Below are 13528 nucleotides of genomic sequence, written 5' to 3' on the forward strand. Positions count from 1 at the left end.
AAAACAGCCTAAGGCAAGGATGGCCAATGTGGTATGTTCCAAATGTTGTGGACTGCATCCCCCACCATCCTTGACTGATGGCCACACTGCCTAGGGCGGATGGGAGTCATAGGTCAAAACAAGATGCTGCATATCTGTGATAAAATACAGAGTTGGGGGGCAACCGGTTAGGCCGCCACACTGGGTGCCGCATCACAGGGGTCTCCACACCAATTGGAGCATGAAAGACGGGGGGGGGGGGGTTAGCGTCACACAGGGTGCTGCTGAAATTTGAGAGCCCAAAGTCCGCCACCGCTTAAATGAGGTAAAACACATTTGAGCCCACCTCCCACATACATAAATCAGAGTCACGTAACATGATAGAGGTAGCAGTGTCTTGAATGTGTAACCAGGCTAAATGCTGCCTTTTGGCTTGAAGGTAAAATTTAAATTAAAGTAAAATTAAAATTGTTACATTCAGTTTCAAAATGAGCTTCTTGCATCTACTACTAACACTGCACCATCTGTTAAAAAATTTTTTTTATTTCCAATAGTTCTTCATGGGGGACAGGTTGCATAATTCAATTTTCTTGGTGCAGGCTTTCCATTTTTTAAATTTTTAGGTCATAGGCCTAGCCAGTGCTTTTTTCCCCTGTGGGTATGCAGCGGTACGCATACCCCTAAACATTTTGTGAATCTTTGTAGTTTTGTCCACTTTATTTTTCCCAATTTGAACTATAAAATGGTGGTTTTCTTGAGTCAGAATGAGAGTACCCTTAAGCGGTTTTTTAGAAAAAAAGCACTGGGCCTAGCAGTAAAGAATGGTGAAGGGAGAAAGGGAAGATGGAGAGACCCAGCCAGCCAGCCTCCCTTCCTCTTCTCCTCATGCAATCACAGAGCCCACTTGATTCAGTTCAAAAGCAGGCCCAGGTAGGAGAGAGATATGTTGGTGCATCTGCCCATTTCAGGGTGCAGAAGGGGCTGCCTGACTCTTAAGTCCACTTCCAGCGCTTCGCCACAGGCCACTGCTGAGCCTTGAGCCTTGCCACATTCACGCTGGTGGCACTGATGTCTGGCGAAACTGGCTCATAAGAACGGAGGGAGAAGCTGGCGGATAAGAGGCCCATCCGGACACAATCATCCATGTCTTCTCCAGCAAGCAGCCCAGCGAGGATTCCAGCCATTAAGCTGAAGAGAGAAGAGGCCAACTCAGCTTACCGAAGGAAAAAGACTAAGCTCTTCAGCAACTGAATTTCACCGTTTATGGTGGTTTTATTTTAGTGTTCTCATCCTGCACCCCAGTATAAACCCCTTGTCCCTCTCCCAGACCCACATTTCCCTGGCATCAGAGGATGACTGTCGTGCTGGCACCACCATGAGTAGTTCATGGAGAACCTTTTGAGACGTCAAGGTCTTGAAGGCTCCCATTTCAGCAAAGCCCGGCTGCCCCACTAAGAGGCTCCAGGCGCTTTTTACAATTGCGGCGTCTGAAGGCACGTGGAGCAAAGATGTCAATGTCTTGTTGAGACTTAATTGCCTCCATTTCTCTCCCTTTCATATAAAGGCTCAGGAAAATGACAGCTCACAATAAACCTTCCCGTTTCTCTCACCACCTCCGGATAAATATTTGGACTAGCGATTCCTTAGCAATGCCGCGTACATGCTGGCACTGTTATGTTGTCACAGCAACCAGGGGGGCAGGGGCCAAGGAGAGGAAGGTGGAGGAGCCTGATGCTGTGGCAGGAACCTCTCTGGGCAGCTGGCAACATACCTGTCACCTGCTCCAGATACATTGACTATCTCCTCCACGGGGACAGGGATCGCTGGGTAGTGAACAGCACACAGCTCATCTGCAGCAGTGGCCTGCAAGGTGAGATAGGAGAGAGAATGGGGGAAACACTCTGAACCTGGTGAACTGTAAGACAAATTCCAGCTCCTTTTATACACTGTCAGGTGAATGCTAGAGGTAGAAAAGACCCTAGAGGTGGGGAGCCAGAGACCCAACCGAACTACGCATGGAGTTGGCATGAGAAGGGAACTTCTCATTCATTTCAGGAGAAGCTAGTGCGGTGAAGAGGTTAGCATGCGGGACCAGGACATGAGTCCAGGGTTCAAATCCCCACTTGGGTCACGAAGCTCACTGGCTGGCCTTGGGCCATTCACGGTTGCTCAGCCTATTGCAACCTCATAGAGTTTTGATGGTAAAATGGAGATGAGAACTCAGTTCAATTGTACCTTGGTTTTCAAACAGCTTAGTTCTCGAATGTTTTGGCTCCTGAACACCGCAAACCCAGAAGTGACTGTTCTGGTTTGTGAACTATTTTTGGAAGCCAAATGTCCGATGGGGCTTCCACGGCTTCCGATTGGCTGCAGGAAGCTCCTGTAGACGATCAGAAGCCGCGCTTTGGTTTCCGAACATTTTGGAAGTCAAAAGGATTTCCACAAGGGATTCTGGTCAACTTCCAAGGTACAAATGTACACTTCCTTGAGCTATTTGGAATAAAGATGAGCTAGAAATGTAACAGTAGTAGAGCGGGTAATAAGCTCTGCTTGATAAAGGGTTGTGTCATACTAGTAAGCAGTTATTACTCCAGGGATCAGGTCAGGAGTACCTCCACAGGTGAAGCTAATTTCTATTTTAGGAGTGATAACCCCCCCAAAAAAAAATCATTCTCAAATGCCATACTTGCAAATGGACATCCAGAAATCTATTTGCAAATATGTGCTAAGTTCCCAAATACACACACACACACACATTTTGATGGGCACCACACAATAACAAAAGTTCGCCGGGGGTTTGCAAGTCAACAATTAAAACCATAAAACAAAGATGAAATCTTGTCCAGAATAAAACCAGCAGCTGACAGTAGAGTCAGTACAACAGATCTAAAAAATACTGAAATAAGATTGAAAAGTTCACCAAATAGCTGAACAGTGGGATTTCTAGATTTATTTGTTTTTTAAGGGGTATACACATGTGCTCTACTTCATGAATGCTTTGTTGGACTGAAACTGGTCCACAACAGCAATATTGACTACTCTGAAAATCTCAGGTTATGTTCGCAAAGGTTGAGACCTGCCAGATCAGACCAGTGGTCCTTCCAATCCAGAATCCTGTTCTCACAGCAACCAGGCAAGATGCCTGTGGGACGCCTGGCAGCAGGACCCAAGTACAGCCGCGCTCTTTCCAACTTGTGACTCCCAGCAGCTGGTCTTCAGAGGCATACTCTGACCAGCAGTGGAGGCACAGCATTGCGGTGGGTTGGTATGGTAGCCGGTGATAGCCTTTGTCTTATTCTCCCTTAAAGCCATCCAAGTTGATGGCCATCATTGCCTTGTCTGGAAGCAAACTCCATAGTTTTAACTATGCACTGTGTGAAGAAGTCCATTCTTTTATCCGTCCTGGATTTTCCTACATTCAGCTTCATGGGACATCCACGAGTTCTAGTGTTATGAAAGACAGATAAAAACTTCCCTTTGCCTACACAATCTACTGAAAACTCAAAAACCAAAGTGAAGGATGGGACATTTTTAATTGCTTCCATTTTTCTGCAATATTTGAATTCCGTCTCCCAGCCTACATGAACATGATAGATAGATAGATAGATAGATAGATAGATAGATAGATAGATAGATAGATGATAGATGATAGATAGATAGATATAAAATTTAATAAGAAATCTATCTATCTGTGTTACAATTTAGAATACTCATTTAATCATTTTTAAAATACCAATGACTTCCCTTCTTCTTTTGCCATGGTTCATTTTGCCGATCATAAATCCCTGCATATTTTACATAAACTAAACCATTCAGTACTCCATTATTACATCACATCAAAACTTATTTACACTGCTGAATTTATCTTAATGCTGCCAACGTTTTCAAGTGTAAACAATTCCCCCCATATATTCAATAAACATTTTCCAATCTTCTCTAAACGTATGTTCTTCTTGTTCTCTTATTCTATATGTTAAGTCCGCAAGCTGCACATCAGCTTAAGTTGCCACAATATCCCTAGATTTTTAATGCTTAACTGTCAAGATTTCCTCCCAAGAAACTCTGGGAAATGGTACTTGATGTAGAATTTTGTGTCAGACGTCCCTTTTCTTTATATTTCCCTGCCTGCCAAGCACCTTTTACCTGTAGCTCCTGCCTCCCGCCTTCACTGTTTTTATCCCTTCACGTTTGCTGCCTTGTGCTCCTACCTTGTTGAAAGTTCCAGGGCGAAGAGACAGCCTCCCATTCATGTTCCGGCTGCAAACCAGGACGCCATGTTGGCCAAGTGTCACAACTACAAAGTACAACTCTCCCAGTAAGGGCCGGGCCAGGGTCAGAGAGGTTTTGACAGCATCTTCCAATGTAGATGGCATATCTTTAAGAGTGGAGGAAAATTAGTGACAGAGCATCAATGCCACCCATAGGGTTGGGACCCCTAGAGTCATCTAGTCCAAACCCCTGCAATGCAGGAATCCTGCCTGCAGCTATCCCTGGCTGGGCTCGAATCACCAACCTCCTGGTTAACAGCCAGACGCGCTGAGCCATTGTGTCACAGAGTTTTGCTGTAAACCGCTTTGATATATTTTATGGAATGGCAGCAAACAAGTATTTTTATACATAAAATTGTCGTCATTGTCTTGTCATTCTGGGCTACAAGTGTGGAACCTTTTTCCTAGGTAGGGTCATGGTAGGAAAAGTCAGCTGGAAGGGACTAATGGTGATGGACAGATGGTGGTCCAGTGATCCAGTGACAGATGTGTTTGCAAGGCTGCATGGTTCTACATCAATAATGGGGAACCTGTGGCCCTCCAGGTGTTAAAGGTAAAGGGACCCCTGACCATTAGGTCCAGTCGTGGATGACTCTGGGGTTGCGTCGTTCATCTCGCTTTATTGGTCGAGGGAGCCGGCCTACAGCTTCCAGGTCATGTGGCCAGCATGACTAACCGCTTTTGGTGAACCAGAGCAGTGCACGGAAATGCCATTTACCTTCCCGCCGGAGCGGTACCTATTTATCTACTTGCACTTTGACATGCTTTCGAACAGCTAGGTTGGCAGGAGCAGGGACCGAGCAATGGGAGCTCACCCCGTTGCGGGGATTTGAACCACCGACCTTCTGATCGGCAAGTCCTAGGCTCTGTGGTTTAACCCACAGCACTACTGGACTACAATTCCCATCATCCCCAGCCAGCATGGCCAATGATCAGGGGTGATGGCAGGTGTAGCCCAGAGCACACAGGTTCCCAACCTGGACAAACAATGCTAAGATAGTTTGGCCACAGTCTGACTCAGTATATAAAGCAAATGCAGTATATTCCTAGCTTTGATGGAGTGGGGGGGGACGGGACACAAAAGATTCCTGGCCTCCACTCTCAAAAGTGCCTCACCTGCCGAAACAGGATGTCCCAGGGTCCGGTTGATTGCTCTTAGTTCCCGTAGATTGGGGGATATGCAGGCCAGGGCTCTCCAGCTTTCTGAAAGGAATGGCTTGGAAGCCTTGTCCACATCTGTCGGCTCATAACACACTTCAGAAGAGCATCAAATCGGGTTAGTCAATCTGACCCGACAAACGTGAATCATGCGTATTCAATGATGCATCTGTCTAGTTTACAAACATTGTCTTTCTATTAAAATGTCCAGGGCAGTACCAATGCTATAAATCTGGTTGGCTGCTGAGAAAAGAACCAGGACACACACACAAAACCAGCTTGGACATAGAGCTTTAAAGTCCAGACCTGTGCCTAGAAACACAGCACAAAAGGAAGCCCGGATGACCCCTCCACTGACATTTACAGATGTCACTATTCAAATACAATGGTTCATATTCACTTGAGATTTCATCACATTGCATTCTTAAAATGTTGATTTACTGTACAAGAGCTAAATGCAAAGAAAAAATATATATCATTGTCATCAAGATTCTATTTATATGCCACCCTCTCTCAGAACACAGGGCGTTGAGCGTAATAGTTTTCCTGCGGTTTGGAAATAAGCAGCAAAATAAGCCAGAGTGAGATGATGCCGGGAACATTCCCTTACTAGGAGAAGGTGGAAAGGGATGTAGCTCAGTGATAGAGCAGCTGCTTTGCATGCAGAAGGTCCCAGGTAATTGTTAGAATTCCTGCTCCATGACTGCAGTCATGGGATTTTTGTCTATCACATGATGGTATATGTTTTGACTCCACAGAGTGGGAAGTGACGGAGACAGGATGTTTCTGTTACTGTGTTCCGTGAAGAGGGACTCTTGTCCTTTGTTCTTTTTCTCTTTGCTGTCTGATGCTAGAGAGAGAGGGAGCCATGTTGCAGTGCTCCGTGTGTGTTTATATGTAAATAAACGATTGACCAGGAGGGAGAGAACATGCCAGTTGGGCATGTGTCTCTGCCAGGGTCCTACTCAAGTGTAGGCCAAGCTCCTGACAGTAATATCCACAATGTTGCCACACAGGGCTGAGAGAGGCCCCTGCTTGAAACTCGAGAGCCACTGCCAGTCAGTGTGGACAATACTGAGGTAGATAGACAAAAGGTCTGACTCTCTATAAGGCCACTTCCTTTGTTAACACAGTGCATTTTAGGCTGTGCTTTGTGAGTGTCCCTTCTTACCTGCTAGGTGATGTTCCCTGGCAATCTGACAGACATACTGAATAGTGGACACGGGCACATTCCCATCAATGCACACAAGTGGGGCCGAGCAGAGAGTCTCCTTGAACGTGGACACCTGGAGGAAATTGCATGAGAGACAGAGACAATATTGGCAATTGGAAATCCATGTTTATTCCAGGAATGAGGTGTTCCTCTTTTCCTAAAGTAAAAGAAGGAAGTTCTGTGGCTGGGCATATGCCACTTGGCCAGGGTCTTCTGGCTGCTCCCAGTGACATCACTCTGCTGCAGATCCACCATCAGCAACAGACCCAGGTCCCTTGCAGAAGCATGCAGCTCCAAGTGCACCACACTCAAAGGGAGTCCCACAAGTGAGTGTTGCCACGACTCAGCTTCAAATTCTGGTGGGATGGGTGGGACCAGATCTGAGTCATCTCCATAGCTTTAGTCCTGGTCTCAGAACCCTGATGTCATTCTTGAACTCTACAGCTTTGCCTTAAGATGATCTGTACCTGTAGCCTGAGTTATGCCATTGTAAGCCTTGAAAAAAAGCTTACTTACTCACACGTAAGAAGCTTGGGGACTGGAGCTAGGACAAAAATGAACTTTTTGTGGATAGGAAAGGGATGGGGAAACACTATAAAAATGTGGGATGATGATGAGACGGCATATAGCCAACCTGCAAACACATCAGGATGCTTAGTAAGGAGCAGATATTGAGCCATCTTTGCACAAGCAATTCAGGATGCTCCATGACCAGGTCATCTGGCGGAGCCTCAGAAGGAGGTCTCCAAGGTCTAGACCAGGCTTCCTCAACCTCGGCCCTCAAGATGTCTTTGGCCTACAACTCCCATGACCCCTAGCTAGCAGGACCAGTGGTCAGGGATGATAGGAATTGTAGTCTCAAAACATCTGGAGGGCCGAGGTTGAGGAAGCCTGGTCTAGGCAGATGCCTTCCCCACAAACCAATAGGGCAGTGTTTCCCAACCTTTTTTGGGCAAAGGCACACTTGTTTGATGAAAAAAATCTCGAGGCACACCACCATTACAGCCCCATGACGTCAGCGCGCAGCGTCACGCCGGGAGGGACGCACGAAAGTGTAAATTTCAATTTTTTCCCCTCCCCCTTGCCGGGGAACCTCCAAGCTTTGGGGGTGGGGGGGGAGGAGGCAGCAAAGCGAGGCAGGAAGGAGAGCGCGGCTTGGCTGGGTGAGCTTTGGCAGGGGCAGGGAATGAGAGCCGCGAGGCGGGCGCTGTGGACGGAGGCGCTGCCCGCCGAGCTCGCAGGCAGCCAGGCAGGCAGACGGCGAGAGCCCCGTGCTGGGCGGCCTCTCCTCGCCGCCCCCGCCCCGCCTCTCGCCACCCGACTTGCCCGCCTCCCTCCAGGCAACATCTCGCGGCACACCAGGCAACATCTCGCGGCACACTAGTGTGCCGCGGAACAGTGGTTGGGAAACACTGCAATAGGGCTTAGTTCTCAACAAACATGAATAGGATCCAACAAATCCAAGGCATTCACATTATTTTAAAACAAGCAGTAGAATCATAAGGTTACTTAGCAGTAAGGCCTGTTGGTTTCAGTGGGATATACCCCTTGGTAAGTAGGCATAGGATTGCAGTCCCAACCCTACTACATGAGTTAACTAGTGTAGACCTAGCCTAAAGTTTTGCCCAGCATCCTAGTCAGGGGTGGGAAACCTCTGATCATACAGAGGTTGCTGGCTTGCCATTCCTATCATCCCTGGCCCCACTGGCTCAGGCTGATGGGATTTGTAGTCCAGGAGGCTCCCCACTCCTGCTCCAACAGCCTCTTGCATTCACTGAAGGCGACATTTCAATCAGCATCCATCAACAGGTAGAAGCCGGCAGAAATTCTGAGGCGCTTTTGTTGCTGTGTTATTCTGTGTGAATCCAAGGGAATCATATATCGTTTAATAGCTGTGCCTCCTTTTTTCCTTCCTTTAATAATGAAATGGGGATTGGAAAAAGGTAGTGAGAGGGTGGGAACAATGACCACTTTTTTCTTTCCAGGAGCTAAGCTTCAGTCTTTTAAGGGTCTTGTTGATAAGTGGATTACTGGCAGGCATTCATACCTTCTTAACCAAACAGTATCAGCTGTTAAGTGCAGACTTGGGATTTTTTTCCCCTCAACAGGCTTTTTTTTATTAATAGGGGGAAAGGGTGGGGTTGCACTTGAATCACTCCTAATCACCCCTTCCATTAAGTGTCCCAAAAATACAACTCAGCCACCAAGGAGGCTATGTTTATCTGTGTTTCTACAGCTCGGCACGTCCTAAAAACACAGAGTCTGGAAGGAGTTGTGGGTGGAGGCGGCAGTGGCAGAAAGGTGGCTTTCAGCACTCCATCACAATGCCACCTTCCAGAATTACCCAGTTCTGGATTTCCCCTTTGTTTCCTTCCTAGGTACCCTGAGAAAACATCCTCTGCCCCTTAGGAAAGCAGAGGGCACCATGAGCAGAAAAGAGGCAGTGAGATTTCACGCTGTACGCAGAAGGGTCTTACATATTGCTCGGTGATCTGCTGGTGGATGTCCATGTCTCCCAAGCCCAGGGAGAGCTCTCCGCTGCCTGTGAATACGGAACAATAGGTGGCTGTGTTGTGCCCTTCCAGTCGCAAGACACCTCTCATGTCCTCAAAGTAAGGTAGGGGGGGGGAGACAAATTTAGTGTTCTGTTCTCTGCAGCTCATTCGAAGCAAAATGTGCACCAGCGCCTGCCCAGCTAGTGAATGTGCTTCATCATCTGCATGATGAATCTGGCCTCCAGTTCAAGGAGACCTGGAATAACACCATGAAGCAAATGTTAATCCAGGAAGCATCACATAGGAGCAGACTGGGACAGGTAGGCACATCCCAGGTGCACCTGGGTCTCACTGATATCCATGGCCCTGGAGCATGCAGGCCTCTCAACTTTTCCCGGCTCATTTCTGTTGCCTTCTAAATCTGTTGCCTCAATTCCACATTCTCTTTAGCTTAAAAGAGGGGTGATGAATCATTCTAGGCCAGAGAGCCACATTCCCTTCTGGACATCCTTCTGGGGGTCCCATTCCATTGGTGGGTGGAGACTGACACAACAGTGGGCAGAAAAAGGAATGTAAAATTTACACCTTTTGTACAGCCGGCTGCTTTCTATATGGTCCTCCATCCAGACAAGGAAGAGCCATTATCAGAGTTCAAAGACACATTCCAGCCAGGCCTTGCTTACTCAGGGCTGTGACCTGGAGCGAGGCAGATGTAGTCTGGGGAGAGTTTGGCGGGTCAGGTGGATCTGAGATTCCCCTCCTCTAACTTCCCTGCTATGTAAAGGCTGTAGCTCAGTGGCAGAGCATCTCATTTGCCTGCAGAAGGTCCCTGCTTCAATCCCTGGCATCTCCAGTTAAGACTTAGACACCCTAGAGAGCTTCTCCCATTCAATGCAGACAATACTGAGCCGCACAGAGTGGCTAGGGAAATCCAGCCAGATGGGTGGGGTATAAATAATAACATTATTATTATTATTGTTGTTATTTTATTATTATTATTATTATTATTATTATTATTATTATTATTATTATTATATATGGACCTCACCTCTGACTAGTTATGAGGCAGCTTCCTGTGTCCCTAAAATGAAGGGCTCCCACAAGGAATCTCATAGTAAGCAGAGAGTGGGTACCTGGGACTGGAATGATGAAATTTTGTGAAAAACAGCCACCCTGCTACGGATTAGTTTAGAATAACCATAAGCTGTGAGCTACCATATGCTTGCAGTAGCGTAGGACGGACTCTGAATGCTCATCCTTCCCCATGACAGAGATAAAGAATGGGGTCTTCCCAAGACGACTTAAGCAATCTGAAAATGGAAGAGAAATGGAACAAAGCTGGATTATCTGCCAACAACCCTAGAATCTGAAAGTCAAGGTAGAAGCATTCTGGGGTCATCAGTCAGTGAAATATCTACTGCACTCTTTTTAATTTATATAGGAAAGTGCCTTTTACCAGGCCAAACTATCCATCTGGCTCAGGATCAATAATCTGTCTTTTGAACAACTAGGAAATACCTGAGAGATGCCCTTTCCCTGCTCCTTACTGAGGATGATGCAATCTAGGTCTGCATGTGAGGATAGGTTGCAGTTTGAGATGGAGACTAAGAGAGATGTAACACTCTCAGATTCATTATGTTTTGGTGGGATTCAAGCACATACTGACAGATTCAAGTTGCACAAATGTTGTTGGTTGGGAGGTCTTGCGCAACAAATCCACTTCCCCAAAATATTGGACTTTTTGCAGTAAATAACACACCCTGTGAAGTGTGGGATAACACTTCGTTTGATGCAACATCTTCAAACCTCCCCACAAACAAATCAGAATGTATCCTCATTAAATATCCAAAATTGTCTAATCTGCCTGCAAACAAATGAGGACGAATGCTGAATAAACAGGTCATGTGGAAGTGCCAGAAGAGAGTGTTTTGGGGTGCTAGCTGTCTCCCTTGAGATCTGGGAGCAATGGACTGTTCCCACATTAGATCTCCAACTATGCTCAACCTGCATATTTGTAAATAAAAAGCAAATATCAAAAAAGCACCAGACAAGCCCATCCAATGACCTCCTTTCCAACAAACCTGGGGAGAGTTGAGACCCTGGAACTTTCTAGCTCAATGATGTGGAGGCTGAGCATAGCAATATGCTGGACCCAGTATCTCCCTGCAGAGAGCAAAATTAGAATGAATTACCTGCTAGATTTCTCCCTACACCTCCAAACGACTGTCTCACTGTTGATGGATTTGTCTGTCCTCCACCCTGCAAATGCAGAGAAATCAACAAAACAGGCCAAACTTAGATATGCCTTGATTTTCCCAGATGGTACCATAATGCTACTGCTGTCAACACTGGCTCCAGTTAAACCCAAGTTCTATGGAGACTATTCCACTTTATGTGATCTCATGGGACTGGAACACAGGAAGCTGCCAAGTTTAGACTATTGATCCATCTAATTAGCATTGTCTACTTTGACTGGCAGCACCTCTTAAGGATTTCAGGAAGGAGCTTTTTCCAGCCCGATAAGAAGACACTAGGGATTGAGCCTCAAAACGTCTGTATGCAAGGCAGGTGCTCTAACAATCACCTATGGTCTTTCCCCATCCAAAATGAGCTAGGCTACAGCCATTCCTTACAATAAACTTATTTCTGTCATCTGCTGAGGTTCCCATATTTCTTCTAGAAATGGAAAATCTATAAAATCCAATCGTCTATTAGGCCAACATTCATCATGGTTTGTACTTTTCTTCTGTCTCCAAGGATTAAGAAGTGTTTTCTTAGTTAATTGTTAATTAAACAACCATCAAACTCTTCCATTTCTGTCTCCATCCACTTGTCAGCTATTCAGAAAGGTGGCCAGACATTTGGCTAGGGAACTCTGCTCACTTTTACCAAAGAGGTGTGTCGCATTACTTGGCATCAAATGTTCCACTAGATGACATAGGGTGAACAACTCTATTTATCAGCTTTAAACCCTCTTCTTTTTCCGCACTCCACAGAGTTTTCATCACTTATTATGGAACGTTTTTATTTCTCTTAGCTCATGGGTCCATGTGTATGATGATGACAACCATCATTTTTATCATAGCAACACCTGTGACCCATAAGAAGTGGCTGGGAGGCAAGTTGTACCACACCTAGGCACCACAAGGCAGTGTTAAGCTGCCGCCGCTGCTGCTACCTGCCTATGGAAGAATGCTCCCTTCTTTCCTCCTGTAGGGCGCTGGCATCTCTGGCAGCAGGAAACAAGTAGCTTACTCTCTGCACCACTGTGGTAAATTGCCAGACAAACTACTGCATTACAGTGACACTGCTACATGTGGCCAAAGGGTGGTATTGCAGCTTAGCACAAATCAGGCGGAAAAAAGGGACCAATAGGCTTTTGCCTGATCCTGTAAACCTTTTGCCTCTGAACCAGTTTCTCAGTCTCATCCAGCCTTCACCAATCTGGTGCCCTCCAGATGTTTTGGACTACAATTCCCATCAGTCCTCACCAACATGGCCATGTAGTCCAAAACATCTGGAGGGCACCAGATTGGTGAAGCAACGTGTCACTCAAGTACATATTCCCAAACACCAACTTATTAGGCATGTGTTCCAAAACTGCTGGTTTTACTTATATTTCAATAAATCTTAGATCTACCTGTTTCTAAAGTTATATTTTAATGGTATGCTTCTTATGGATATTTCGTATTGTTTTATGTAAACCACATAAAGGTTTTTGTTGATTAGGTGGGTTATAAATCTTGTTAAATAAATGAATTATTGAGCTGCTCACATGGGGCAGACAGACATACCTGGGGAAAGTAGTGAGCTTGGGCTTTTCTATTGCACCCAGAAGACTGCTTCCCCCAACTTCATTTCTCTGATGACACAAATTCTGCCTTCACATCAACATCATGTACATCTGTATAAATCAGGCATAGGCAAACTCGGCCCTCCAGATGTTTTGGGACTACAACTCCCATCATCCCTAGCTAACAGGACCTGTGGTCAGGAATGGTGGGAACTGTAGTCTCAAAACATTTGGAGGGCTGAGTTTGCCTATGCCTGGTATAAATCCTCAGATGGCCCATTTCTATCTGCCCAGATCAGCCCATTTCTAACCACCTATATACCTGTTTACCTGCCTAACATCTTTTAGGCTTGGTTACCTGCCTAGGCAGTACCTGCTTGCCTCCAGACTGCCAGCCCTTATACTTCCTAATAGTCTGGAAAGGTGACATGTGAGCTCCTTGCATCCAGTGAGCTTTACAGCAACAGGTTAGGGTAAGGAAAATGGAGCTTAAATATTGCTAAGTGCATTTACCACTATTGTTGCATCTCTTGCCTTGGCTATGAAATCGATGTTGATACCACCAATGACCACCTGAAAGGAAAACAAGAGGTGGGTGGATCAGAGGGAGGGAGAAGCCATC

General features: G+C 46.1%; 1 protein-coding gene across 2 annotated transcripts in view; it reads right to left on the bottom strand.

Annotated features, from left to right (window-relative positions):
* Positions 1–508: 508 nt before the first annotated feature.
* LOC308596920 (uncharacterized protein) overlaps positions 509–13528 on the bottom strand; it is a 38081-nt gene continuing 25061 nt past the window's right edge. The window contains exons 13-21 of one of the 2 annotated variants that reach the window (XM_081212248.1): positions 13420–13479; positions 11306–11372; positions 10329–10423; positions 9096–9224; positions 6577–6691; positions 5364–5501; positions 4188–4354; positions 1751–1842; positions 509–1167 (exon numbers count right to left, since the gene is read on the bottom strand). In XM_081212248.1, coding sequence (XP_081068374.1) covers positions 972–1167; positions 1751–1842; positions 4188–4354; positions 5364–5501; positions 6577–6691; positions 9096–9224; positions 10329–10423; positions 11306–11372; positions 13420–13479 — 1059 coding nt within the window. In that variant the 3' untranslated portion in view covers positions 509–971. The remainder of the gene's footprint in view (positions 1168–1750; positions 1843–4187; positions 4355–5363; positions 5502–6576; positions 6692–9095; positions 9225–10328; positions 10424–11305; positions 11373–13419; positions 13480–13528) is intronic. The other variant, XM_081212249.1, reaches the window with a different exon arrangement.

This window comes from Podarcis bocagei, assembly GCF_964188305.1.
Source record: "Podarcis bocagei genome assembly, chromosome: 10".
NCBI classification, from domain to species: domain Eukaryota; kingdom Metazoa; phylum Chordata; class Lepidosauria; order Squamata; family Lacertidae; genus Podarcis; species Podarcis bocagei.